This window comes from Triturus cristatus, chromosome 4_1 (assembly GCF_964204655.1).
Source record: "Triturus cristatus chromosome 4_1, aTriCri1.1, whole genome shotgun sequence".
Classification (NCBI taxonomy): Eukaryota; Metazoa; Chordata; class Amphibia; order Caudata; family Salamandridae; genus Triturus; species Triturus cristatus.
In genome coordinates this window covers 686,967,607-686,992,976 of record NC_140585.1, presented here as the reverse complement: position 1 = coordinate 686,992,976, position 25,370 = coordinate 686,967,607, and the positions used below count along the sequence as shown (strand labels likewise).

The 25,370-nt window shown below is 46.3% G+C and overlaps 1 protein-coding gene across 2 annotated transcripts in view; it reads right to left on the bottom strand.

Moving 5' to 3' along the window:
• TFEC (transcription factor EC) overlaps positions 1 to 22,723 on the bottom strand; it is a 331,120-nt gene extending 308,397 nt beyond the window's left edge. Inside the window, exon 1 of one of the 2 annotated variants that reach the window (XM_085650598.1) lies at positions 22,528 to 22,723. In XM_085650598.1, coding sequence (XP_085506724.1) covers positions 22,528 to 22,584 — 57 coding nt within the window. In that variant the 5' untranslated portion in view covers positions 22,585 to 22,723. The remainder of the gene's footprint in view (positions 1 to 22,527) is intronic. The other variant, XM_085650599.1, reaches the window with a different exon arrangement.
• Positions 22,724 to 25,370: the final 2,647 nt, after the last annotated feature.

The following is a 25,370-nucleotide window of genomic DNA, read 5'->3' as shown; positions in this document are numbered from 1 at the left end:
TAAAGACGAGAAAGATAGAACGGAGAAGAAAACGAAGGAACTGAAGACAAAGGTCCTTTTACAGCAGGCCTATCCGCCACGTGGAGGTCAGAATAATTATAGGCAACCCCAAGGTGTCTATCACCAACCCCAACAGTTTCAGAACAATCAGCAAATGAACGGGTATTACCAACCACGTGTCCCTGTAGGTCCCAACCAATGTTCATACTGCAAAGAGGAAGGTCATTATAAATATAGTTGCCCTAAATTAATGCAGCGGAACGGTAATATGTATGGCGCAAGAGGTAGAGGTGGTCAGCAAGCTCCTAGAGGTAGAGGGCGTGGAAGTGTTCCCCAGAACGCGCGTCCTCTGCCGCCTCAAAGTACCATCAATAGCTTTGATCAGCAAGCTAACGCGATTAGCAATACGGCCCAGTATTATAATAATGATTATTATGCAGAGGACGGTGATGCAGAGAATAATGATTACTAGGACAGCCATAGACAGAGAGAGGGAGTTGTTTCAGTGCCAGTGGATCAGAATGGACCGTATGTTGAGGTGACTACAGCAAATGTAACGGAGCCTTTTCTGCTAGACACTGGTGCTGCAAAGAGTTCAATCATGCATTCAAAACTCCCTGGCGCACCTTTGTCTGGCGATATAAATGTTTCAGTAGGTTTTTCTGGCGCCCCTGTTAGGAACCCGATTTCTAGTCCCATGTCACTTTCTGTTGGACCTTGTGAGCTGAAAGCACCCCTGATCCTGACAACAGGTTGTGGTGAGAATTTACTGGGATTAGATTTGTTGAAAAGATTGCACGCTACACGGTATTGTTCTCCTTCAGGAGTACAACTTACATTAGGTAGGAAAGTGATTTCCCCAATGTACCTGTCTAAAAACACGATGCCACCTGAATTGTCATCCCTTCCGGATGCCCTTTGGGCTACTGGTCCCAATGATGTGGGCCTCTTGGAGATACCGCCATATGTGGTGACTTTAAAGGCTAATGTCAGACTGCCACGTATTCCCCAGTACAAGATCTCTAATGAAGGGCAGAAAGCATTGTTAGACATTGTCAGCGACTTGATTCATAAGGGTGTGATAGAAGAGACAAGAGGCAACGTTTGCAATAGTCCGATCTTACCTGTCTTAAAACGAACGGACCCTTCACAGCCACCTGTTTACAGGTTTGTGATTGATCTTAGAGAGGTTAATAAGATTGTTGTGCCACAGTTTCCGGTTGTCCCCGATATAACTGCCTTGTTAACGATGATTCCAGCCTCTGCTGTATGGTTTTCAGTGATCGATTTAAAGAATGCTTTCTTTAGTATCCCAATTGCAGAAGAGAGTAGAGATATTTTTGGGTTTAGTCTGGGAGGCCGAAGCTTCCGCTTCAAACGCGCTCCCCAGGGCTACTGTGAGAGTCCATCCATATACAGTCAGGCTTTGAAAGCACAGCTTGATGCACTTGTTTTACCTAGTGGCGCTATCCTGATTCAGTACGTGGACGATTTACTGATCGCCGCGGATACTGAGCAGATCTGCAAAGAAGCCACATTGTCACTGTTGCGCCATTTATACGCATTCCATCACAAAGTGTCTCTCTCTAAGCTGCAATATTGTCGACAAGAAGTGACCTACTTAGGTCATCTCTTATCGAAGGAGGGAAGGAAACTGACCCCAGAAAGAATTCAAGCCATTGCACAGTTGAGTGTGCCAAAAACACAGAGAGAAGTGCGTGCTTTCTTGGGCATCACTTCATACTGTAGGCATTGGATCCCTAGTTTTTCTTTGTTGGCAAAACCTTTGTTAGCATTAACATGCAAAGACACGCCGAATCCTATCCCATGGTCTGAAGAGTGCCAGAAGAGTTTTGTGGAATTGCGTAATGCATTATGTTCAGCACCTGTGTTGGGTACCCCTGACTACAGCAAGCCTTTTACATTGTATGTTCACGAGAAAGATGGATGTGCGTTGTCAGTGTTAACACAGCCTTTTGGCGACAGACCGCGCCCATGCGCATATTTTTCATCCACCTTGGACCCTGTAGCAAGGGCATTGCCAAGCTGTCTGAGAGCGACAGCTGCTGCAGCGATGTCTATCCGACAATCGGCTGGTTTGGTAATGGACAACACATTGATTGTCATGGTTCCACACGCTGTAGATACATTATTAAATAGAACTAAGACACAACACTTGACTAGTGCACGATTATCAGGTTATGAACTTACACTGTTAGCTAATCACATACACATAAAGAGATGCAATACGCTGAATCCAGCTACATTGTTGCCAATTCCAGCAGACTCAGATGAGATTGAGCAACATGACTGTCTGTTCAGGACAGAAGAAGAGACGAAAGGGAGAGTAGATCTCAAAGATACTCCCCTGACTGAGTGTGATGGCACTTTATGGGTAGATGGTTCATGCTTCAAGCTCCCTAATGGTGACACGACTGCTGCATATGCTATCACGACTTTGCACACGGTTGTGGAAACTGCACGAGTGCCACATAATTCGGCCCAAGCAGCAGAATTAATCGCCCTCACGAGAGCATGTGTGTTGTCTGAAGGAATGAGAGTGAACATATACACAGATAGCCAGTACGCCTTTGGCGTGGCTCATAATTTTGGGCGTTTATGGAAGGAGCGTGGGTTCCTGACGTCGCATGGAGCTAAAATTCAGAATGGCAAGTTGGTGAATGATCTCCTTGAGTCACTGCCCCTCCCGTTGCAAGTTGCGATCATGAAATGCAGTGCGCACAGGAAAGTCACAGATGATGTTGGACGTGGGAATGCGTTTGCTGATGAGACCGCGAGAGAAACGGCACAGAATGTGAAGACTAGAATGTATGTTGCAGGTCCCGCAAGATGGGTTAATGATGTTGGAATGTGTGAGAACACAATAGAGAGTGTGAAGTCGCTTCAAGCTGAAGCCACAGAGGAAGAGTTAAGCAAGTGGAGAGAAAGTATGGGTAAGTTGGATGAGAATGGTTGTTGGATTGATCTGACAGAACATAGGCGATGGTTGTTGCCTGATGCATATGTGCTTCCAGTAGTTACTATGGCACATGGAATGGCACACATCAGTACGAAAGGTATATGCAAGTTGTTGGCTCCAGTATGGCAGAATGTTGGGATTCCCAAGTGTGCAGAGAATGTGGTCAAGAATTGCATAGTATGCTTGAAGTACAACCCTGGTAGGGGAACCCCAACTCCGGCTGGTCACTTTGCACCCCCATCATGTCCATTTGAAGTTTTGCAGCTGGACTTTATTCACATGGAAAGATGCAACAACCTGAAATATGTACTGGTGGTTGTTTGTGCTTTCTCAAAATGGATTGAGGCTTATCCTCTGAAAGATAACACTGCCCTATCCACAGCCAAAGCCCTTGTGAAAGAGTTTTTCCCTAGGTTTGGGATGCCAAGAATGGTGTGGTGTGATAACGGAAGTGAGTTTGTGGGTAAAGTGATGAAGAATGTATGTGAAGGGCTAGGGATAAAGCAGAAGTTCCACGCTGCAAATCACCCCCAATCAGCTGGATTAGTAGAACGCTACAATGGAGCCTTAAAACTCAAGCTGGCCAAAATCCAGGCGAGCACTGGTCTTAAATTGCCTGACGCTCTGCCTTTAGCACTCCTGTCTACTAGAATGACCATACACTCACGAGTGGGACTTAGTCCTTACGAGGTCGTTTTTGGCCGTCCCGCCAACGTATGGGGTGTACCGAGACCTACGAAGTTCAGTGAGATTGAGCATCCAGTACTGCTCGATTACCTGTATGATTTGACTGTTAAACTGCGTGTTTTGCACCAACAGGTACATGATACTCTTCCCCAAGCCTCTGAACCTCCTGGACACCCTATCAACCCTGGCTCGTGGGTCCTGGTCCGAAATTTCCAGCGCAAGAGCAACGACGAGCCTCGCTGGATCGGCCCTCATCTTGTTCTTCTTTCGACAAGATCAGCAGTGCGAGTGAAAGGGAAGAAGCACTGGATTCATGGTACCCACTGCAAAGTAGTCCCCTTGCCTCTGCCATATGACCAGTGGGTCAAGGAGGGTATCGCCGACTCAGAGACAAACATTGTACCTCGCTTTGTACCATTCAGTGACGCACGCTTAAGAGACACAGTTTCAGACCAAGAGAGTGACAATATTCTGCAGGAAGCTGTGCCACCATCGAGTCGACTGGACACCACTGAGCCTGAACTTTTGTTTCAAGACCAAACAGCACCTGGCCGTCTCCGCTATAATTTGAGACCTAGGCCCATGGACAAATAAAGATTTCCTCATTATTTCCCTTTTGACATTTTTGCTCTCCCATCTGAAGGACTTTCTTGATTTTTGTTTTTCGAACCACCATCCGGGTTCTGCCGCAGGGTCGCGGTGCCAAGACTTTGGGGTACAGGCCGAAGACGCTAGGTCGACGGTTCTGGTTAGTCTAGGGCGTTTCCCTGGACTGACAGGCGTACTCCTTAGCAGAAGAAACTCATCCGCCGCGAGCGGCCCGAGTAGAGGATGGAGTTTTTTAAGATGGAGAGACCGATTGAGGAAATGACCTTTAACGCAAGGATGTGTAGAATTGTAAAAAGTAAATGTTTTGTCTTTTTGTGCCTTTTTACACTGTGTAGTATCATAATGTTTATTGTAGGATTTGTGTTTTTCTCCGCTCAAAAGCCCATTGCACCCACTCAACAGCCTATATCTCCTTCTACTGCCTCCTCTCACTCTTTTCACCCTTTGCCTGAGCACGAACAGACCAGACGATCAGAGTTCGTAAATAACTCGTTTATCCAGCTCTTGCACCAGCACCAACTGGTAATGAATACGACCAATTGCTGGGTGTGTGGGTTAATGCCCCATACCATTAACAAGGGTATTCCCTACCTGGTGCTACCGTACAGTTACAATGGATCGTCATGGGCATTCCAAACCATGTTTCTCTATGCTCTAGATACATACTCCCCTCGCCAACCGCGTTCCATCAGACCCATCACCAATAATAAGGCTTTGATGAAAGGAGTTGCCGATATGAGTAGGGATATTAATGCATACTCCTCTATTCCCAAAGAAGAGTTGAGACCTTATGTAGGATGGAACGCGACGGGGTATAGTATTAGTCTGGGTGAAAGACAGCGAAAAATCTCATCTCCAATCTGGGTCGTACCCCACATGGGTCGGTTCTGCTTACAGGGTAATGGTCAGAATCCTAGGGCTCAACTGGGAAGAAGTGACTGTACTGAAACGTACACTTTCCCGTCACAGTTTTCCCCTGCGTTTTTGGCTGCTAAGGGCACATATTTCATCTGTCATGACCGAGCATATACATGGCTGCCCCCTGATTTCTCGGGCACATGTTATATTGCGAACTTGCTACCGCCGACATTTACTGCTGCCTCTGACTATCACAAGACCAGAGTTGTGAGAGGTGTGATTAGTAAGGAGGACACTGCCGGTCAGGAAGCAGGAGACTTCTTCTTGGGTTTCCTGCCGTTTTGGGGACCTATGGTCAATAGTAGGAACCTGAGACAGCTGACTCGTGTGGTTGAATCCACTGTCAATGTAACGGCTGGTGCCCTTAGTAATCTGACAGCTGAGCTCCAAGCGGATCGCCTTATGACTCTGCAGAACCGCATGGTTCTAGACGTTATTCTTGCAGACCGCGGTGGGGTATGCAAGGTCATCCAATCCAGTTGCTGCATTTTCATACCAGATAATGCTCCAACAGTGTATCAAGCCATCTCCAAACTCCATAAAATATCTGAAGCCATACACGTGGATAAGGGAGATTGGTCACTGATGGGGTGGTTCTGGGAATTGATATCTACCGGGGGTTGGAAAGTTCTGATGGTCATTGGAATGATCTTAGCCATTCTTTTCCTGTTCTGTCTGTGCATACAGTGTGCTCCTGCGATATGTGGTCTCTGTGCTACCTTATGTGTAAGGAAACCTGTATCGAGGGACGAGCTAAGTAACAGGATGATGCTACAGCAACATCTCCATGACTTTGTGAACATCGACCTAGACTCGGATTAAGATGAGTATAGTGATTGCCTATGTAAGGGCAAAAGGAGGGTCTGTCGTACTTTAATATTCGGGACCGCGTAGGGGACAGGGCCCTACCCCTGTCTATGTTGGTATTAGCGAACCGCAAATGGTAAATGCGGCATGTACGAGTGCTTTATATATCGTTCTAGCTATGAATGCACTGTGCACACGTTATTCTGCTCAACTACGCGGGTTCCATTTTGGAAGCAGTGGCCATCTTGTCATTGCCCTCACATAGGCTATGATGGAGTTAATACGGGCCTCACAGTACATGGGCTTTCCCTCTGACTTCTCTATGACCTGGGCAGCTGGCTCTGCTGCCCCGGGTCAAACCGGTCTCACGAGCTCCCCTTCCTCCGTCCACCTGTGATTAGCATCAGGGTTTGACCCGTCATAAAATCCTTTCATTCTACACAATCCCCCGGCTAATCTCTTCCACACCTGCTTGTTCTTGCTTTATGACTTGTTTCCCAAAACAGGAGATGCTCATGTTTATTGGGGGGTCTATTTACTTCAAACATGGGATCTGAACCTTACTGTGTAAATCATTGTGGGCTGGCCGAACTGGAATGTGGGATGGTCATCATGACTCTGCTTTTTCGTTTGTAATGTATGCCTTTATATGACCATATCGTAAACCAAGGAATGTGTGCCTGGAGCATGATATTTTGTACTTAAGGAGAAGTCCGTTCCTATGATTTTCAGCAGTCTCCTGAGAACATACACGCTGTTGTACTTCTAGGATACCTGTCATTGGTCTGCAGCCAATAAACGATTCTTTGACTTCACCCAGAAGACTCTGTGTTTCTGTAGGTCCGGAACAGGGTGAAACCCAGAAGTCATAGGGTGTGTGCCCCTGCACCGCTGGGTCTAAAATACCCAGTACTTCAGAATTGATGGTTGCCGCTTGTCCCCAATCAAGCACAACTCGTCGCCAGTATTAAAAGCCAGTACACACATTGAGATCCAGAAGTAGGCTTTATTATCGCAACCACCAACATAAACCAACTCCTCTCCTCAGCGTCTCTCAGCCTGAATGCCTGTGTCCACAGAACATTCACATTCTATTGCCAAGACAACAGGGATTCCACAATCCAACCATTAGTAGATTACAACACTGAGCCATTTGAGCTTGCAGAAAAGGCAGACCATTGGGAGGGTGCTAGACGTCCTCTAGTGTCATTAGTGAGTGATTCCAACAATAGTGGGTCAGAGATCCTCCAGCCCAGCGTGGTGGAGGAGGCCCAGTGTAGCCCAGCTAGGTCCCAGGATAGCGAGGAGGGTGTAGGGGCTCACTGCCTGGCTCAATGGAGCAGGAGTGAGGGGGTGACCGAGGGTCCCCAGACGCCCGAAACCCTGCCTCAGGACTTGGATGGTTTCATGAGGGAACACCAAGTTGGGGACCTAGGCTGTCCTGTTAGTCCACTTGAGGAAGATCTCTTATTGAGTAGAGGACCTGGAGCGCCTGTAAACAGGGCTCCTGTGGTTCTGGAGTCTGGCAGTACCGCTCCGGTAGGGAGGGTACAGGAGTCCAGCGTGAGTGATTGGGGGATGAGTTCCCCAGTGGAAGAGCCGGTGGGTCAGGGACTTCCCAGTTGGGCTAGGATCCCGTGTAGTGACCAGGGTGACACCACTTCTGTTCTGGGGGATCTCCGCGCACTGTCAGGTGGACAGGGGACGGGAGATCAGCGCCAGACAGACAGTCGCTCGACATATGTGTCATTTGATAGCCTCAGGGGGATGGAGTGTAAATCCCCCAAAGTCCTGGAGTGCCAGGCGATTATTCCACCAAAGGTTCTAGGCCGGAGGTTGGAAGGCCAGGTTCGGGATCAGCCTGACCTGAAGGGTGGGACGTCTGTAACCAGCGTCCCGACCGGTTCTTCTTCCAGAGGTACCGCCCCAGTTGGTAGGGAGCAGGGTTCTGGAAGGGGGTGCAGAGGGTGGGAGAGCCCACCTCTGACCCCGGTGCAACCTGAGGGGTTAAACCCTGGGTTGGAATGGCGTTCTAGGTGTACCCCTCGCCAGAGGAGGAGGAACCCTAGGAGAAGAGGTAGGGGGAGGAGAGCCTTCCCTGAGACTCCTGGTCCGCCTGAGGGTGTAGACCCCAGGCTGGAGAACCAGTGGCAGTCTAGTCCTGTCTTGCAGAGAGGAAGAGTGGAGAATGGCCGCTATGTGCCAGGGGTTACTACCCCCCACTCTGTGGTTAGGCAAGGACCGGTGGCACCTGGGTGGCCTAGGGCCTGGTCTTTGCCGCGGACAGCTTGGGAGTACCAGTGGGGTAGCCCAGTTGGTCCAGACAGTGGTGTTAGAAAGAATTCCATGGGTTCACCGTGGCGTAGAACCGGAGGGTGTCCCTGCAGTTGCGGGCCCGCATCCATGTTCTATCGCCCCAAGCAGGGAAGTCCATCACGGTGGTGATTGGGCTGCCCTGCGTTTTGGCTGGAAGGGGGTTGTGTTGGACTTGGCCCTTCTGGCAGGTTCACCCCTGAACTTTTTTTGCTTTTTATTGGTGACTTGGTGTGGTGATTTTTTGGTTTCTGCGCACTTTCCCTGTGTCCCAGGGTAAAGTGCGTGCGCGCTCTGAGTGCATGTGGTGAGATAGGCCTGCCCTCCCATAGGAATGCATGGGGAATGTATGTGTCCCTAGTAGTTCCTGATGCGTGGGGTGTGCAGGCCCGAGTGTGGTATGTGTGGACTCGTGTGATTGAATGCTGCGCGATGATGTGTGCGGCGTGCATGTACCTAGTGTGGAAGTGCCACTTCTAGAAGTGGGCACTTCGGTGTGCAGTGTGAAATGTGTGCCTTGTCGCGTGATTGGCTGGTCATGTCATGTGACGGGCTAGGGATTCCCCAGAGTCAGGCTGAGTCACCCAGTGGTGAATGGGGAGATCAGCAGCTAGATGGGTGGGAGGAGTACACCTGGGTCCTGAATAGGGCAGGGTTTTCCCCACACAATGCTGGCTCCGCCCCCTGTGGTGCGACTGACGACCCTAGTCCTGGCAGTGAATAGAGTGAGGGGCTGAGCACATCAAGGGTGCTCCCCAACCAGCTGCGACTGGTTTTCCCCCTCACCCTGAACCCAGAACAAAGGGTTTTTAGTGTATAAAAATGGGGCTGTGTCCCCACAGAAACTGTTCTCTGCCAGGATCCTACTTTGAGGGGGGCCGGCAGGAGCCTACCCTGCACCCCGGGGCCCTGGGCCCCCACCCAGGTGGGAGCCCACCCCGCACTGGGACGTGCTGCCGGCTGAGGAAAGAGCCTTCCCCGACGATCCTGGTGAGTGAGGGCTCCGAGGGGGGGTCCGGCCCGCATTTCGCTCCCGCCAGCGTGGGCCTTTGTATGTTCGAGTCCCAGAGTGGGACTCCAACCTTCCGGGGACAGTATTCTCTAGCCGTCCAGAGCGCGAGTGGCGCTCTATCTATGGGGGCATTTCTTTGCTAATAAGAGCGGCCCCGGAAGGCAGTGGGCCGCTCCCCCATTATTTAGGAGGCATTTCCTGTTGTAGAGCCTGCGAGGCTCCGGGGGCATTTTGTTTGTGACTGAGTGGCCCCAGACGGCAGCGGGCCACTCCCACCTTGCCCCACAGTGACGTACAGAGCCACGAAGGCTCTAGGGGGCATTTTGTACAGCTAGAGCCCAGGAGAGGCTCCACGTGAGTACTGCAGATTTGTTTAGGAAGGCACAGTGGTGCCCCAGCATCTCTCCAGTTGCCCAGCACTTAGTGGGCAACTGCTACGTGTAGGTTGTGCTTTGTGCACCTTGGTTTGCGCAGCCTGCGCAGGCACACCCTGACTCTGCTAGGCACAGGGCGCCCTTGCCCCTTCAAGGCCAGTTGGCCTAGGGACTGCCACAGTGGTGGCTAAAGTGAGTTTGGCGTTATTGTTTCTTGTTCTACACCTCTGAATGTGTTATTTTATGCATCATGTGTTTCCCTTGTTCTACACCTCTGAATGTGTTATTTTATGCATCATGTGTTTCCCTTGTTCTACACCTCTGAATGTGATGCATCATGTGTAATGTGCGTTTACCCCTACAGGTATTGTGATACTTAGGTGGTTGTTTGTTTTCTCCTAGTACAGGTGGTGCTAGTGAGGTCCTAGTTCCCTGCGTGACATTCTCCTAAGGTGGTTAGGGTTGCGTAGGTGGTACTTGCCTGATACCAGTAGTTACTGGTTGTGTGCTATATATGTTATTGTGTGCTATGTTCTAAAATATTATTCCTACGTTCTAAGTGCTATTTCTACAAAGTGCTAATTCCTGACAGTGGTCCATGTGGCCCTGTCCCCTGTATATATAATCCCTTGTAAATTCTGCCCGTGCCTGTTGGCACATTGTAAAGTGTGTGTTTTTATCTGATGTGTTGTGTATAATACAAAGGCTATTTTTATAGAATACCTTGTGTGGAGTTTCCTTTGTGGTGGGCCTTGGGTGGTGTTGCTGGGTGCGCGCGCAAACGCTTTACACATCGCCTCAGGGATAAGCCTGTCTGCTCGTGCCAAGCTACCAAGGGGGTGAGCAGGGGTTATCTTTGGCGTGTAACTCCCCAGCCCTGACTAGAGTGGTGGTTTCTGTCTGGCTTTGGCGCAAGCCTCAGCCAACCAGAAATCCCATTTCTAACAGACTTTATAAAGTTTAATAAAGCCTTCCCCATGTTAGTCAATGGGGCTAGCAGCGCTGCAATAGGGGAACAACTAATGTGGCTGGTTCCCTTACCAGTGCACATAAAACATATGTTATATTGTCCCTGCTTTTTAAAACTAGGCACCCTACGGGGGCATCTAGGGCAGACCTTAAGGGTGACTTATAAGTAATAGAAAGGTAGTTTTGGACTTTGGAAGTACTTCTATTAACAAAGTTGAATATAGAATTAGTTGTATTTTAAAAGCATCTTGCAAGGCAGGTCTGTCTTTAAAATGACACCAGGCATCACAGCAGTACACCCTTAAGTGCATTAAGTCTACGAAGGCCACTAAAACCTACATGCCCCACCATATAATAGGGACTCGCAGGTAGGTTGTCTTTGCCAATTAGAAATATACCAATTACTATATACCTTCAGAGAACAGAGCACTGCCCTTGGGCCTGGTTAGCAGAACCGAGGGCACTTTCAGAGCCAGTAACCACCAGCATCAGTCAGAAATGTGGGTGATCAGGGCAAAAATGATGAGTTTTCTACAATCCCATGATGCATGAAGCATTTTCATTCTTGTGGGTCTTGATTTAAAGAATCTCATGAAAACAGCACATTAAAGTGTAAAATATGACTCAAAGTAAAAGAAAGAGTAATTGCAGGCATAAAGGAATTGAACCTTCTAAAGACTAAAATAAATAAAGACTTAGGTATAGGAAACTATGGGGCATATTCTCAAGAATCTATCGCCGAGTTTTCAGCACTTTATCTCAGCCAAAGTTGCGATAAATGTATCTCCCCAATCACAAGCTGATGCAAACAGCCCATATCACCACTATACCTGCGAAAGCAGCCACAAAAAACCTCACCACAGATGACCCCGGCAACTAACGCTAATGAGATGCAGAGTAGGCGTTCCCGAGCAAAAAGCCGCGACAACACCACACCGCACCATTCCCAACGAACAGCCCAATCAGTGATAAGGCCACAAAACAGGCGATACGGCACGTTAGCAGCAGGAAATTAACACCTGCTCTGACCTGATGCAAAGTCGGACGACAACCTGCACCAGAAAAGGGAGCCCAGCCCACAGACGGACTGGAAGAACAACAGATGCCATGGAGCTACTCATCATGCAGCTCTGAGCCCTAACAGGGCCTCAACACCCACCACCCCCACACCCCCGGGCCGCCCCCGGTCCCCCTCACCCCCCCAGACAAATCCATGTCGACATATACTGCTGGTGGTGGTAGTGTTGTGGACGGTGGACGCAACCATGCCACTCTAGCCACTGGGGAAGATCTCGAAAATGCAGCTTGTTACGTCCCCCCTGTAAGCGTGTGCAGAGTAGGCAGGCCCAGCGTATGCCAGGCTAGCATAGGGGTGTGAATAAAAAGCACATAGCCCTGGGCGTGGTTCCCTTCTGGAATGGCCAATGTGTCTGCCAGAGCGGCGCCTCTCATCCCGCCACGATGCTGACGCCGTGAGCGGTGGTGCCTGCGATCCTGTGCGCCTGCTGCACCCCAGGCCGCTGGTCCCCAGATCTCGACTTGCCCGCCCCTGCACATCCAGGCCTCACTGCTCACCTGCCAACACCCGCGTGTCTCCAAGAGGACTCACCACATACCGGGGCAAGCTCCAAGCCCGAGGACCGCGACCTTGGCAGCCTCCTCAGACCGCGACCTTTGCAGCCTCCTCAGACCATCACGAGCTCCGCGAGCAAGGCCCGCAGTACTCCTTTCTCATTGACGTACTCCACCAGCATACACAGCGGACAAGTAGGTTACACATTTGGAACTGAGTCTTGATTACACAATGGCAGAGTACATATTTTATAGCTGAGTTTATGTCACTATACTCCATTAGATGTGGTGCGACCAACTCTGTTCACACCATTCTGACCAAACTTGTCTGTGGGCCCTTGCTGACTTGTGCCTCCGGCCTACACTGCGGCAGAGTAGGTCACACATTTGGAACTGAGTCTTGATTATGCAATGGCAGAGTACACAGCATTGTACGCAAGGAGAGGAGTAAGAGGAAGACGTGGTTCAGTCCTCAGGAAAAAAGGATTCTCATTACGGAGGTGATCGAACACTACCAACAGCTGCTCTGGTGCCACTAATTCTGTGCATCGCAAGCAAACAACACATGGCTGTGGGCCCATGCTGACCACTGCCTCGGGCCGACACTGTGGTCCTGTAGATCACACATTTGGAACTGAGCCTTGATTTATTTATTGGCGATATCATTGTACAGGCCTCATCGCAGACTGCATCCCCTACCAGCTCTGGTGCCATTAACTCTGTACCACGGGAGTCAGGGACACTCTCTGGTTGAACTTTGGTGGTGTCTGAGTCTATGGCCTGGGGCTTGTCTTCATCATCATGTAGCTGATACTGACATGGTGGGGAAAAAGGAGACTGTAGCATCCATATTGCATGTTTCTGCTTGCTTCTGCCCTCTGCATCATGCCCTGGATAGGCACCTTCCACTGTCCCCCGTAACACTCCACGACATTCTCCTTGGACATCAACAAGGACCCGCTCAGCTCTCGCGGCCCTATCTCAGTAAATCGCAAGTCACCGTCCCTTGCGGGTGTGCCTGTGCCGGCTGCAGTGTATCCGGGGCCACTAACTCTGTGCAGCTCAAGTCATGGACCCTTGCTGTTTGTACTTTGAACTTCTGCTTGTCTGATCACTGTTGTAGTTGTTGCCAGCACCAACCAACCCTGAGGGGTGGCTTACACTACCCAACACCCATCCAGCACAGGCGTCACTGGAGGTGTGAACCTGGCAATAAAAGGTGCCGGGTGCACGTGCCCGTAGCCAGTTCTACAAACTATCTCGGTGTGTCTTCGTGGTCACTATGTATGCATGAGGGACCCGGGTAGTACCACATTACATTGTGCTGTGTACAGCGTGCGCAACCTTGTCACCTCAGGCAGTGGGGTAGACCTGGGACATGTAGCTGTGTCAGGCCCCCTGTGAGCGTAAGGAAGTGGACCGGCATATGGCAGTGCGGCGTAGGGGTGTGATCATTCAACGCATGGCTCTGGACATGGTTGAGTTTAGGCCTTGCCAAGGAGGTTACTAATGCGTGTGTCTCTGGTGTAGTGTCGGCACCACCCGTCATGCAATATACAATGTTGCTATGTAGCATGGCCCGGGAGTGCGAGCTCGGCAGAGGGGTACATGAGGGTGCGCAAGCCCGCTCGGGGTCAGTGATCATACATGCCTATTGGGTCCTTTTGGGGTCAGATATGTAACACCATGATGCAGGGATGCCCCCTGTGACTCAAGTCCCACAACATGGGCAACATGTATGTAAGCGAGAGTCACGTCCCCTACATCTGTCCACGCTTTCATAATTGATTATTCATGGTCATGACACCTCTGTGTGCAGGAGGGGTTGCTTGTACCTCTGCAATGTGATGGGGAGATGCATTTTCACAGTGTGTTCCATGCATGTGTCAGCATTGGCGCAGTTTACATGCAGACTGCATGTCAATGTACATTGTGACTGTGAGGAGATGCCTATGTGATGCGGGACAATGGTCATTTGTTCTATGTCACAGGTGTGGGGTTGTGCTCGTACATTGTCATCTCACCATTTTTTTGCTTTGCTTTTATGGTGCATTTTCCCACATGACACGTGGGAATTGCAGGCCTATCGCTGGTTATCGCTGATTTTTGTATCGCGATTGGCCTCATCGTTACTATTTTCACGTTCGTGTTTTGCATTTTTGCAGCGTTGCATTACTTTTAACGCGGTCATTTGACACGTTATCGTGGGACTGTCGCATGGTGCCGCCGGGTTGTGAATACAACGTTAACATAGTGTTATTTTCCCATGATAGACTGTGATATGCAAAGTTGCGTTACGTTAATTTTGCGATGATTATCACACGTTCTTGAGAATATCCCCCTACGTTTGATAATAGATTAAAAAACAAACATGAACAAAGACAAACATGCTAATTTAATAGATTGTAAGGGAGATGCATCCTCATTGGTTCAGAGAATAGAGGTGAGAAATGTTATGCTTAAAAACATCTACAGAAATCTTTTTCCCACTTGTATGATTAGAAATGCAAAACACGACCTCCCAGTAAGGAGCTGCTGCCTGGTTGCCACCAAAAAGTCTATGCTCTCTATGAGGTTGTTACACCTGCAAAATGTGAAATCCAGGTTCTTTTAAATCCCTGCATGGGTTTGAAGATGTAAAGGGGCAAGGTTTTTAGGAGTTATCCTAGGTCTTGTGGGGGGCTATTGAGTGTTTTCTCTCCTTCTGAGGGCTACATAAATCACCCGAAAGGATGTAATTGAATGTGGTTTTAAGACAAGATTGAAAGTAAAGCTCAGATCATTAATTTAGAGCAGTAGTGCCACAGAATTGGATCAAATTCAAATATCTTTCTTTCGGAAGCTACATCTCACTCTGCGAAGAATTACATGACTACCTTGTTTGATGGTAGAAAGATTTCTTGTAAGAGATGATCCACCCATGCTGGATGGTGGGTTATAGGGAGTGGTAGGTAGACACCTAATACCAGCAACAATGATACCAACATGGTACTGGATCCTAAATAGGGTCACTATTAAATAGTTCCTTGCTCAACCCTTGGTAGCTGACACCAAGCAATAAGGCTTAACTGAGGAGACAGTCATGTAAAGCATTTAAAAACACCAATACAGTAAATAAGTAAGACACAAATCACACACAAAAATTCACACTAGTTTATGAAAAGAGGAAATAGTTTCATCTTTACAATGACACAAAAAACCATGAAAAACAAATGTAAGGAACTGGAGATATGAACTTTTGAGGAACAAACACTTTCTAGTGATTACAAACCAATAGCGTCACTTCTGGAAATCTGGTTGTGCTTGCCAGGGACAAAATCAAAGTTTGAGGCTGACCGCGATAGAGCCCTGCTTGGATACCACATGCGGTAGGCCTTGGTCACAATTTTACCTTTGGACCGAGAAATGTTTCTGGCGCTTTTTGCACCAAGGACCTTCGCTACTCTCCACCACTCTGGATTTGGTGAAAGTTCACAGGCTTGACTTTAAAGAAGTTGCCGGTCAAAGTCTGGAAGTCAGGCCTCCGGAGCTGTTCAGGGGACAAACCTGGAATCTGGGTTTGGTCATGTTTGAAGGTGGCCAGTTTGGCCCTCGCGGTTGAGTAGGTCCCTTTAAGGAGCTTTTTCCCAAAAAGTTTCCCAAACTTCGGGATGTCCTTCCAGAAGGTCTCCTGGTGGGTTCCAAGTGTTCAAAACTCAAATCCAAGAGTCTGGAATCTCCTATTGGCCCTTGTCAGGTCTGGACTTCACTTCCCAACATCCACTTTGTCAACCCCTTAAAACTCCACTGGATGTACTCCAGACTCTGGCTGGAGAAAGGTCAGTTAAGCTCTGTTAACCTGTAGCTGCAGGGAATTCACTCCTTACTCCTTCTTGAAGCAAGTCAAAGTCTTCAGAGCTGTAGTCCCAGATAGTGCAGCAGGCGGAGTCTTCACCAGGCAGGCCCTTGGGTGCAGATCAGTATTCCAGTAGGACAATCCTCCTTCTTGTAGTTTCAGGCAGCAGAACTGAGAGTTTTTCCACTAAGCCTGGGCGGAGTTCGCTGACAAAACTCCGCCAAGCTATGCGGAGATCCATGAGTGAAGGAGTGGGTTACCTTGTGCTGTTTGCACTGATTTTCAGTGCTGAGTGTTTGTCACGCGCTGTAAAATCAGCACAAATGGCATCTTGCACAGTGTCAGAGGGTGCTGCTTCTTTCTGCCACTTAAGTAGAAGATCTACTTGAGTGTCAGCTTCCTCAAAGTGAACAGAAGGTTTCTCAATGAAAGCGGTAGCGACCATCTGTGACCGCCGCATTGAAAAATGTCACAGGTAAGTGGTCTAGCATTGGATTTTCATCACTCGCGTTCGCCAACTTACCATTTTTTGGAACTCCGCAAGCTCCATTAAGTGTGGACTGCGAAAAACTCAGCAAACTCCACGAACGGAGCAGAGTTCACCACCCAGGCTTACTCTGCACCTCTCACATATTTATACAATGTTCTCTTATGCAGAGCTTAATTTGAGCCGGAGCTTTCCGGTGCTGAGCACCGGCACTAAATTGGTTTCCGGTGCTCGGCACCGGCACCTAATTGTCAACACCACACTTAGGGAAGTCTGCCACAAGGTGGCGCTGCTCATGTGATTTAGAGAGGAGCAGTATAACAGCTGTTTAGGGAAACAATATACATAAAAAATGACTAATACCTGCCTCCCCCAGCCATTCCTTTAGCTTTGGGGACCTGGAATAATATTTACTGTAATTTACATGCGAGAGGGAGGGTTAGTAGTTGCTTTGGCGGCGATGACAGGGGAGATGGGTGGTGCAAGGTGCAGTGGCCTCCTGGTCAGAGCCCTGGCACTTAATATTTTACAAATTAAGCACTGCTCTTATGACAAGCACGGTTGCACCCTTTTCCAATGAGGTGCAGAGCATCACCCAAAGCATGACAACTTCCTCCAAAGTGTGGCATAGTCTTGTCCCAGAAGGCACTATTCTCTCAAAATCCATCATGGCTGACATTTCAGCAGAGCAGCAAGAGCTAACTAAATCAAACTCAGAGTATGGCTTATTTCCATAAACTCTTCTCATTCACATCTGTGAATTCCTTCCTTAAGTCTCTCATCTGGCAGGTAGAGGGAGTGGTCCTGGCTGACAGGCTTGCTTGGCCTGTTCTTCCTTTAAAGCTGATGCTTTAGGGCCCAACACCCTCCTCTGACATTCCTGTGCCCCACAGAGCTCTCTCCAGTAGATTGCCTCTGAATTACCTAATCAAGGCAGCCTGGCTAATCCCCTCGGGGCTGACCAATCAGGGAATAGCGCTAGAGGTTGTATTTTGGCTTACAGATATGAAAGTCTTATAACTTCTTTTTTGTACAAGTTATGATAAATGCAACAATACCAAGTTGCTGGATTTATCAATGCCATTCTGTTCAGTCTTTGAATGCTGTTTTTTTACAGTTTCCGAGCAATGGTTATACATCCATAACATATTGTCATGTTAGCCTATGAGGCCAACTATTTTCAAGGGGAAAAAATTAAATGTTCAATTTCTTCCTCACCAAGGTTTATAAAACCTCTTTTATAAATCCCCGGCTCATAATTACAGCCTCTCCCACTCCTAATATGCAAAAACGATGTTGGTAATTATTTCACAGTGCCCACTGCACCAAAGTTGAATTTGCAGTGAATTTCCCACAATGGGGAAACATAAAATGGGCAGCTTTCACTTATCAGAGTTTATAAAACCTCTTTGATAGGGACCCTGCTTATAGTTACATGACCACTCCACTGCTGAAACACCTAGGGGAGACCTTGGGATTACCCACAATGTACAAATAAGGTAGAGTATCACTTTCAAGGTGCCCATACCACAAGAGTCAAGTTTGCAATTAATTTTATTTTTAAAAGCAGTGCTGCAACACAGGGCTGCTTTTAAAATGACCTAAAGCGCTCAGCAGTGTACACATGCAAGTGAAACAAAAGCTGCTGGCCTCTAAACTGCCATGCCCTATTATATAACATGGATTTATAGGTACTTTTCATCCCCTGGGCCTATTATCTACTAGGGACTTATAGGGTAGGTCATACCTATTATAAGTGTACCTCAATGTATGTGTTTCTGTTTAACATAGCACTGGCCCTGGACCTGACTAGCAGAGCCCAGGACACAGTCAGAGTCAGTTACTACCAGTTCCATTCAGCACCAAATAACTGGGTGAACAGGCCAGAAACGTTGACTTTCTAACAACCCTGCATCATTGTGTTAGGCCAGGTGCTCCATAGGAGATGAGCTTGACAACTATAAAGGTACCATCATTGAAATATGTAACACAAAGGTCCTCCTTAAGAGTGGCCCACTCTGATAAAAAAAACCCTGTTATCAACCCCCCCTAAACCCCCCACAATAAACTGTTACTAGGTGGTACCAGAAGTTTGTGATAATCATACTTCTTGTACCTATTTCCACATATTTTCCTCTGTATTCTTTTACCAGAGAATGTGCATGCTTAAAGCAAACAAAATCTCCAGGTGGAATAACACTGAGCAAAGGGGCTCCAGTTGAACTCATTTTTCTGATGGACCCGGTAACTTTTTACCAGGCACATTGGAATTAATTATCTGCTCAGAATGACTTCATGCTACCACCTAAATACTAATACTTTGGACCAAATAAATGTGCAGCAAATGTGTCTTTTCAATCTGTGCCTTATTCTGACTGACTATTAATGGAGTCTGCTGGGACTCAGCACTGAAGTTCCCACAATTAGTTCTGGCCCTTATTTAGAGTTCAGCAGATGGGATAGGCTGTCACAAACATGGTGGATGCCCTGTCTGCCATATTTGCCATATTACTAATGCAGTTTTGCCTATGTAACTTGTGATAGAGTGAACAGGATATCTGCTTTTTTTTTATTTGGTTGAATATTCAGTCCCTAAATCTCTATATAAGGGCTTATGTCTTGATTAACCTCTCTCAAACATAACAAGAACTATGTCGCATGTGAAAGACAGCCAAGTGTGACTGTCATAAATGAAGTGGAAACACCCTTCGGCTGCATCAATAGAACACAGCTTCATGTAGATTGATGGGCGTGGACCCTGAAACTATTAAATACATTTACTTCCATTATTGCCTCAATACCCATTGCTCCCTTTATATTCCAACCACTCAGCAAGCTATTTTCACCCTCATTGTTGTCAACACCTGCAGGATTCGAAGAGGAAGTACGTCTTGCGGCTGGTCAAAGGAACCCTTCAGACACTCAAGATTGGAAGAAGGTGACAAGAGGGCACTGAATGCATAGGACTGTGAATTCAAGGCGAGCACAACATTTTTGCATGGCCATCTTTCACTATCAAGCAGTAAACTATTTTCAGAATAATAGTCTATGACAGCTTCTTATACCGCAACATTGTATGCTATTTCCGAGAAGTAAATGAATATAGACGAGTATTGAGATACTCTGAATCCGAAGATAGTTTTTCTAACGTGTCAGATACGATTGTTGAAAACCTGGAGAAAGGTGAAATGATTCTATGTTTAACAGTCCATTGTTGTCCCATTTCTTGAAAGCTCTGCACCACACTAAAACATCATAACCCGTCCAACCAAACCATTGGCGAAACTTAGGGATGAAATAGACATCTTCAACCCCCAGTCACGCAACTGAGAGATGGTACCAGGTATTCCACCAAGCTGGGTGCTGAATCTGCATCCTTGGCTCTTCCATCAGCTCCCCATGCTAAAACAGTACCTGTCAAATATATAGCATGGTGGAGAGGGAAGGTGTTATGAGAAGAAATGAAGGTGAAACCTGGTCGTTCAATGCTTGTAGTAGTCCCCTCTCATCATACGGCCCAGGCCATGGGCCCTTCCAAGAATATCGAAAGCAGGCACCAGTATCCTTCCCATGGGAACATGCATGTCAGAAACCAAAACAATCAAGGAAAAGTAACCACTGGGCATGCTGACAACACAGAACGTCTTGATCCAGCGTTTTACTTAATTTCACTATACTATCATGTAATTCAAATATTTCTTTCCATCAGATAGAAGTTTTTACCATAACAGATTTGATATGATTTTTTGATTTTGATTTGATTTTTGAGCTTATCAAGCACAGCAGTTACCCAAGGGCGTTGAGGAGCTATAGACTGAACATCCCGAAAGAAGAAAGTCTGCAAGAGGGTGATATGATAAGGTCTATAGGCAGAATAGCCATTTTTTAAGGGTATTCTAAAAGGGAGATGTTTGTAGATGGCTTTGATGTTTATCAGCAGAGTATTCCAGAGTTTACTGGCAGCTGTAAAAAAGGCTCTGTTGCCCCATTTCTTCCTTACTGTTGTGGGTACATGAAGATAAAGACTAAAGGATGAACAAAGGGATCTGCCAAGAGAGTGATTTGGAAAAATTAAGGACCCCTACATACAACACATGCACTTGCTAGCTGTAGGGAAAACAACATGAAAGGGAGAAAAACAAGCTAGATCCAAGTATACAATGTTCAAAAGACCATTAATCTATCAGGGCAACATATAATTAATCACATTTGGGCATGTATATTATCAAAAATCTTTTTATTTTCATGATATTTATCTTTTTCTTAAAGTATCAAACATTTCCATTTCATTAAAATCATCAATTCATCAAACAGATTATGACGTATGAAACATGATCATATTGTTAAAAAGATCATACATTACAGTAGATTTGTATATGTGGTACAACACTTTATCACACATGTTTGAAACAGGGTCCAGATGTATTGATGATTTTAATGAAATGGAAATGTTTTGATACTTTAAAAACAAGATAAATATTGTATACTTGGATCTAGCTTGTTTTTGTCCGTTTCTGCCAGGAGAGTACCAGGTGAAAATGGCGGTCAGTCTAGTAGGGTTGGGTAGATGGAGAGCCCAGATGATTCATCGTCATTCTTTCCAGCACATAGTCAACAAAGCTAACTTTGTTTCCAGGTTTCTATGAATTGTAGAAAGTCATTACATGGATAACAGCACACCAGTTTAAATTGGGATATAGGCATGCATTTTCATGTTAGTTTTGAGATAACTTGCTTTACATCATGTACAAACTATAAGAAAGAGTTACATGTCCTGTTGAATAAGTCATGCTTTGCTGAGATACAGAGGTGTGGAATTGTTCAGTTTTATATTTACCGTGAAAACGTGCAGAATTGTAACATGCTTTCAAAAAGAGAGAGGCATTGTGCTGACCAGGAAGTGATAAGCAAATTCAAACATAATTGTGATGAGTACAGTCGTAAAAACGAGGCTCAAACCCACAAAACAGAAAGGAAATGTTCCGATAGCTTTTTTAGTTGTAAGTTTTTTCATGCATGAATTTGCAAAGCAGACACTCAACAGGCACATTGAGAGTGGTGAGAACTGTTTCTCTGGCATTCTCTCTGCCTATGAGACCTAGAGTAACATGTCAGGCCAGTTACACGCAGGGTGAAATCTTAGATGACAATTGAGCCCTCGGTAAATACAGATTGCACAGAATTTGGATACTACCAACTGCATAATTTGCAGATCGATCTCTACTGTGGGAGCTACAAGCTTTTTTGTGATAATTGCCGACAATATTTTCGTTAGGATTTAGCAGTCGAAGAGCAAGCAGGTTACAATCCATGATGTGTGCAATTTGCAGACGCTTTCCAATCCTCATCAGGCACAAACTCTTGTTTGTGAGAAAAAGGATTTGCACTCAAATTGGGATTCACGCCGCAGTTTTTCTTTACATTATAGTTTACCTCATGTAGTGTCCCTAAAAACGTTTGCATGTTGGAAATGAGAATGCTAAATTGATCGTTAAGGTGCATATAAGACTTTACGAAAATATTTCAGCTATTAAAATAAAATCTATTGTCCTTCCTATGCATGACGTACACTAAAAGTTAATTGCTCAACACACACGTGAACGAAATAACTAATAACTTGATTTGGAGTGCACGTATTAACAATAAATTGTTCTGTATATAACATATCTAGCAAATCACAAATTAAGCAGTTTCAAATAAAGTACGCAAAATGCGATGAACATAAATCCATCAATTTAAAGGAACAGTATGAACCATTACCAGCACGTGCCTATTTCAATTTGTCTAAATCTGCATGCTTGTGAAAATAATTACAACTGTGTGAACCAGCGTCATTAGGATCTGAATATTTCACAACACTATGTGCTGTCTTGGAATGACAATTAATGCATTTGTGTAGATTATTCACATTTAAATTTGGCAAGGTGTCCTACGCTGAATTTAGACACCAGTCTAGGTACATACCTGCACTGATTGGATCTTAATCAGTGTTATCACCTCTACAAGATGGCGACCACTCATACTCCCTTTGGCCCGGACAGAGTCTGCTCACTGGAAAGTAGGGTGAAGAAGCGCACAGCAGCACATGTTTTTGGTGAACAACGCGTGGCATGTCTTTGTGCACAATACAATGTGGGTTGGGCAGCCAAGAGAAAGGAGAAGTGGTTCTTTAGTGTACTTCCTAAGCCCAGCTAAATTTCAGTTGAAGAAGAGATGAGGCAGCACTTTCAAGGAAACCGCTTCCTTTCTTTATCAGTTGAAAGAGAGCAAACAAAACTGAGCGGGAGTCTATCATAACCTCAGAATGCTGAGGCATGGCAATGCTAATTGTTTTCCCTAAATCTTAGCTCAGTCATTGGCACTTCCTGAAACGCAAAATCTGTTGACGTGGGCTGCCTGTTATTCTTCAGGAAGAGCATATTTCCTGTGCGTTAAAAGTAGATATGTGTCCTTAGCGCGCATCTTTGTCAGAATCAATTTTACATACATTTTAATTCCAAAACATGTATTTCAAAATGGAATTTTGGAGCTTAATTTACTATAAATGTACATTTTGAGCAAGATAAACACGTGGGGTACTTTCCCTACTACGAAAACGCATGTGATACAATAAATCTGCAGAAAATGCTGTCAGCCAAAGAGAACCAGGCATTCAAAGTATGTCTGAGGTAGCAGCATGCGCATGGAAAACCACGAAGCCTAGTTAAAAAAGCAAAGAAAACGAAAAAATGTATTAATGCCAATTGAGTGAACCACAAATTATACATCTACTATTTCAATATTTGCTTTTGCTTAGTTAGGGTAACCTGAACTTTCCTTTCACCATCGAAGGCATTATGCCTAACTATCTACTAAAGTATTGAACCTTTGGAATTTTTAACAGCCTTTAAACTTTCAGTCCACAATGTGCATCGAAGATGGACTTTAGCTGTAAACATGATGTAGGTGTCATTTACACACTACATATCTTCTAGTTACTCGAATGTTCCAGCAAAAAAATCAAAGTTTTTTAGATCACACATATTTAAAATCCATTCTGCAGTGAGTGAATAATATCAAAGAAGGATTAAACCCAAAGAGAGAGGACATTATGCAAGTTGAATCCGGAGGGACTTATGGTTTTGAATATATTAAAAACACCTATTCCCCATTGTTCGAATTGGAATCTAAACCTGTGACTTTTCTCTCAACACATCAGGGACCTAGGGCTCTTTTTATTGTCTATGACCTCCATCCCATGCGTAGTATTGCCAGGCAGAAGAAAACAAAGCCCTGCCCTAAATATGGTGGGGCGTCTTGTGCTGTGAACTGGCCATTCAGGATGGTGCTTCTGATGCTGGAGCAGGCTGAAACCCCACCATCACAAAAACAAGGTTCCACACCTCTCAATGAGGCAGGGAAACCAAAAGAAATTGATTGAGACAGCCAACAATTTTTGGAACATACTGCAAGACCATTGTCCTCTATTTTGCCCTTCAAGTCCCTTACACTGATACCTGTCACCAATTTATTTCCTGAAACGAGAAACCAAAACTTTTGTTATTTTTCTGAAATTGTTGAATTGTGCTCGCACCCTCTCCTGCATGTTTTTAATAATTTTTCTGGATGTATTGATTCCAAATGTTTATCATTTGCTTCAGTGAAAACATTTTAGTTTTCTGCTGCTAGCATGATACCTTTTTTATTATTTTTATTTCATATGACAGCTGTCTTCCCAATGTATCTTTTAATAGTTTGTGTTTGTATATGTGTGTGTTTGGGAGAGAGTATTTCAGGCTGATTTTCACCATAGATCTAGATTAGTTCTCATCGACACTGTTAGAATCCGGGGTCCCTGGTTGGCGCAGGTATGCACTTGCGACAAGCAGGGACCCTTTCCTCTAAGTCAGGGCAAAGGATCACCTCTTTAAAAATAACCCCTGCTCACCCTCTAGGTAACGTGGCGCGAGCAGCCAGGCTAAATTTCCAGAGGGCATAAGGTTAAGCGTTCAAGTTGTCCCACACAATAATCACCACCCCACCACACAAAAGACACAAGGCTGTATTTATCAAAAATAAAAGTCTTTATAAAAGGTTTCTTTCAGGCAGGTTGCATAGATACAGTTCTCTTGGGGAATATCAATCCAGTTACTCTTTAGTTGCTTAAGGGCAGTCCACAATGTTAAAATGGCGTAATTCTATTTAAAATCAGGTTCTTAGGGTTTCTGGGCACTTCGTAGCGCCTTTGTGATGCTCTGGGTAAGGTTTTTACAGTACCTTGCCATTTCTCACGCTTCCCGCGTGAGCTGGAATACGCCTGCCGTTCCTCACGCTTCCCGCGTGAGCACCGGCAACGTCTTTCAATGCTGTACGGTCCGTACAGTGTCAGGGATGCGCCGTACACGGATGGAATCACCGGTACGGTGCGCACAAGGCCAGTACGGTTCAAACACAGGGTATTTCAAGGCAGTTTCGGCTCGAACCCAGTACGTCTCAAACACAGTGTATTTCCAGGCAGTTACGGCTCGAACCCAGTACGTCTCAAACACAGTGTATTTCCAGGCAGTTACGGCTCGAACCCAGTACGTCTCAAACACAGTGTATTTCCAGGCAGTTACGGCTCGAACCCAGTATGTTCAAAGGAAAGTACGGCTCAAAGCAAGTACGGCTCGTACTTTTACCGCGATCTTCACAATACCTTTCAGCTTCACGGGGAAGGTTCGTAGCGGCCTCGCAGTCCAGTCCAGGGGTGTCCCACGTCGCGCTGGCGTCCCAAGTGTCCAGGGGACGGCGGAGCTTCGTGGGGCGCCCGGGCAGGATGCAGGTTG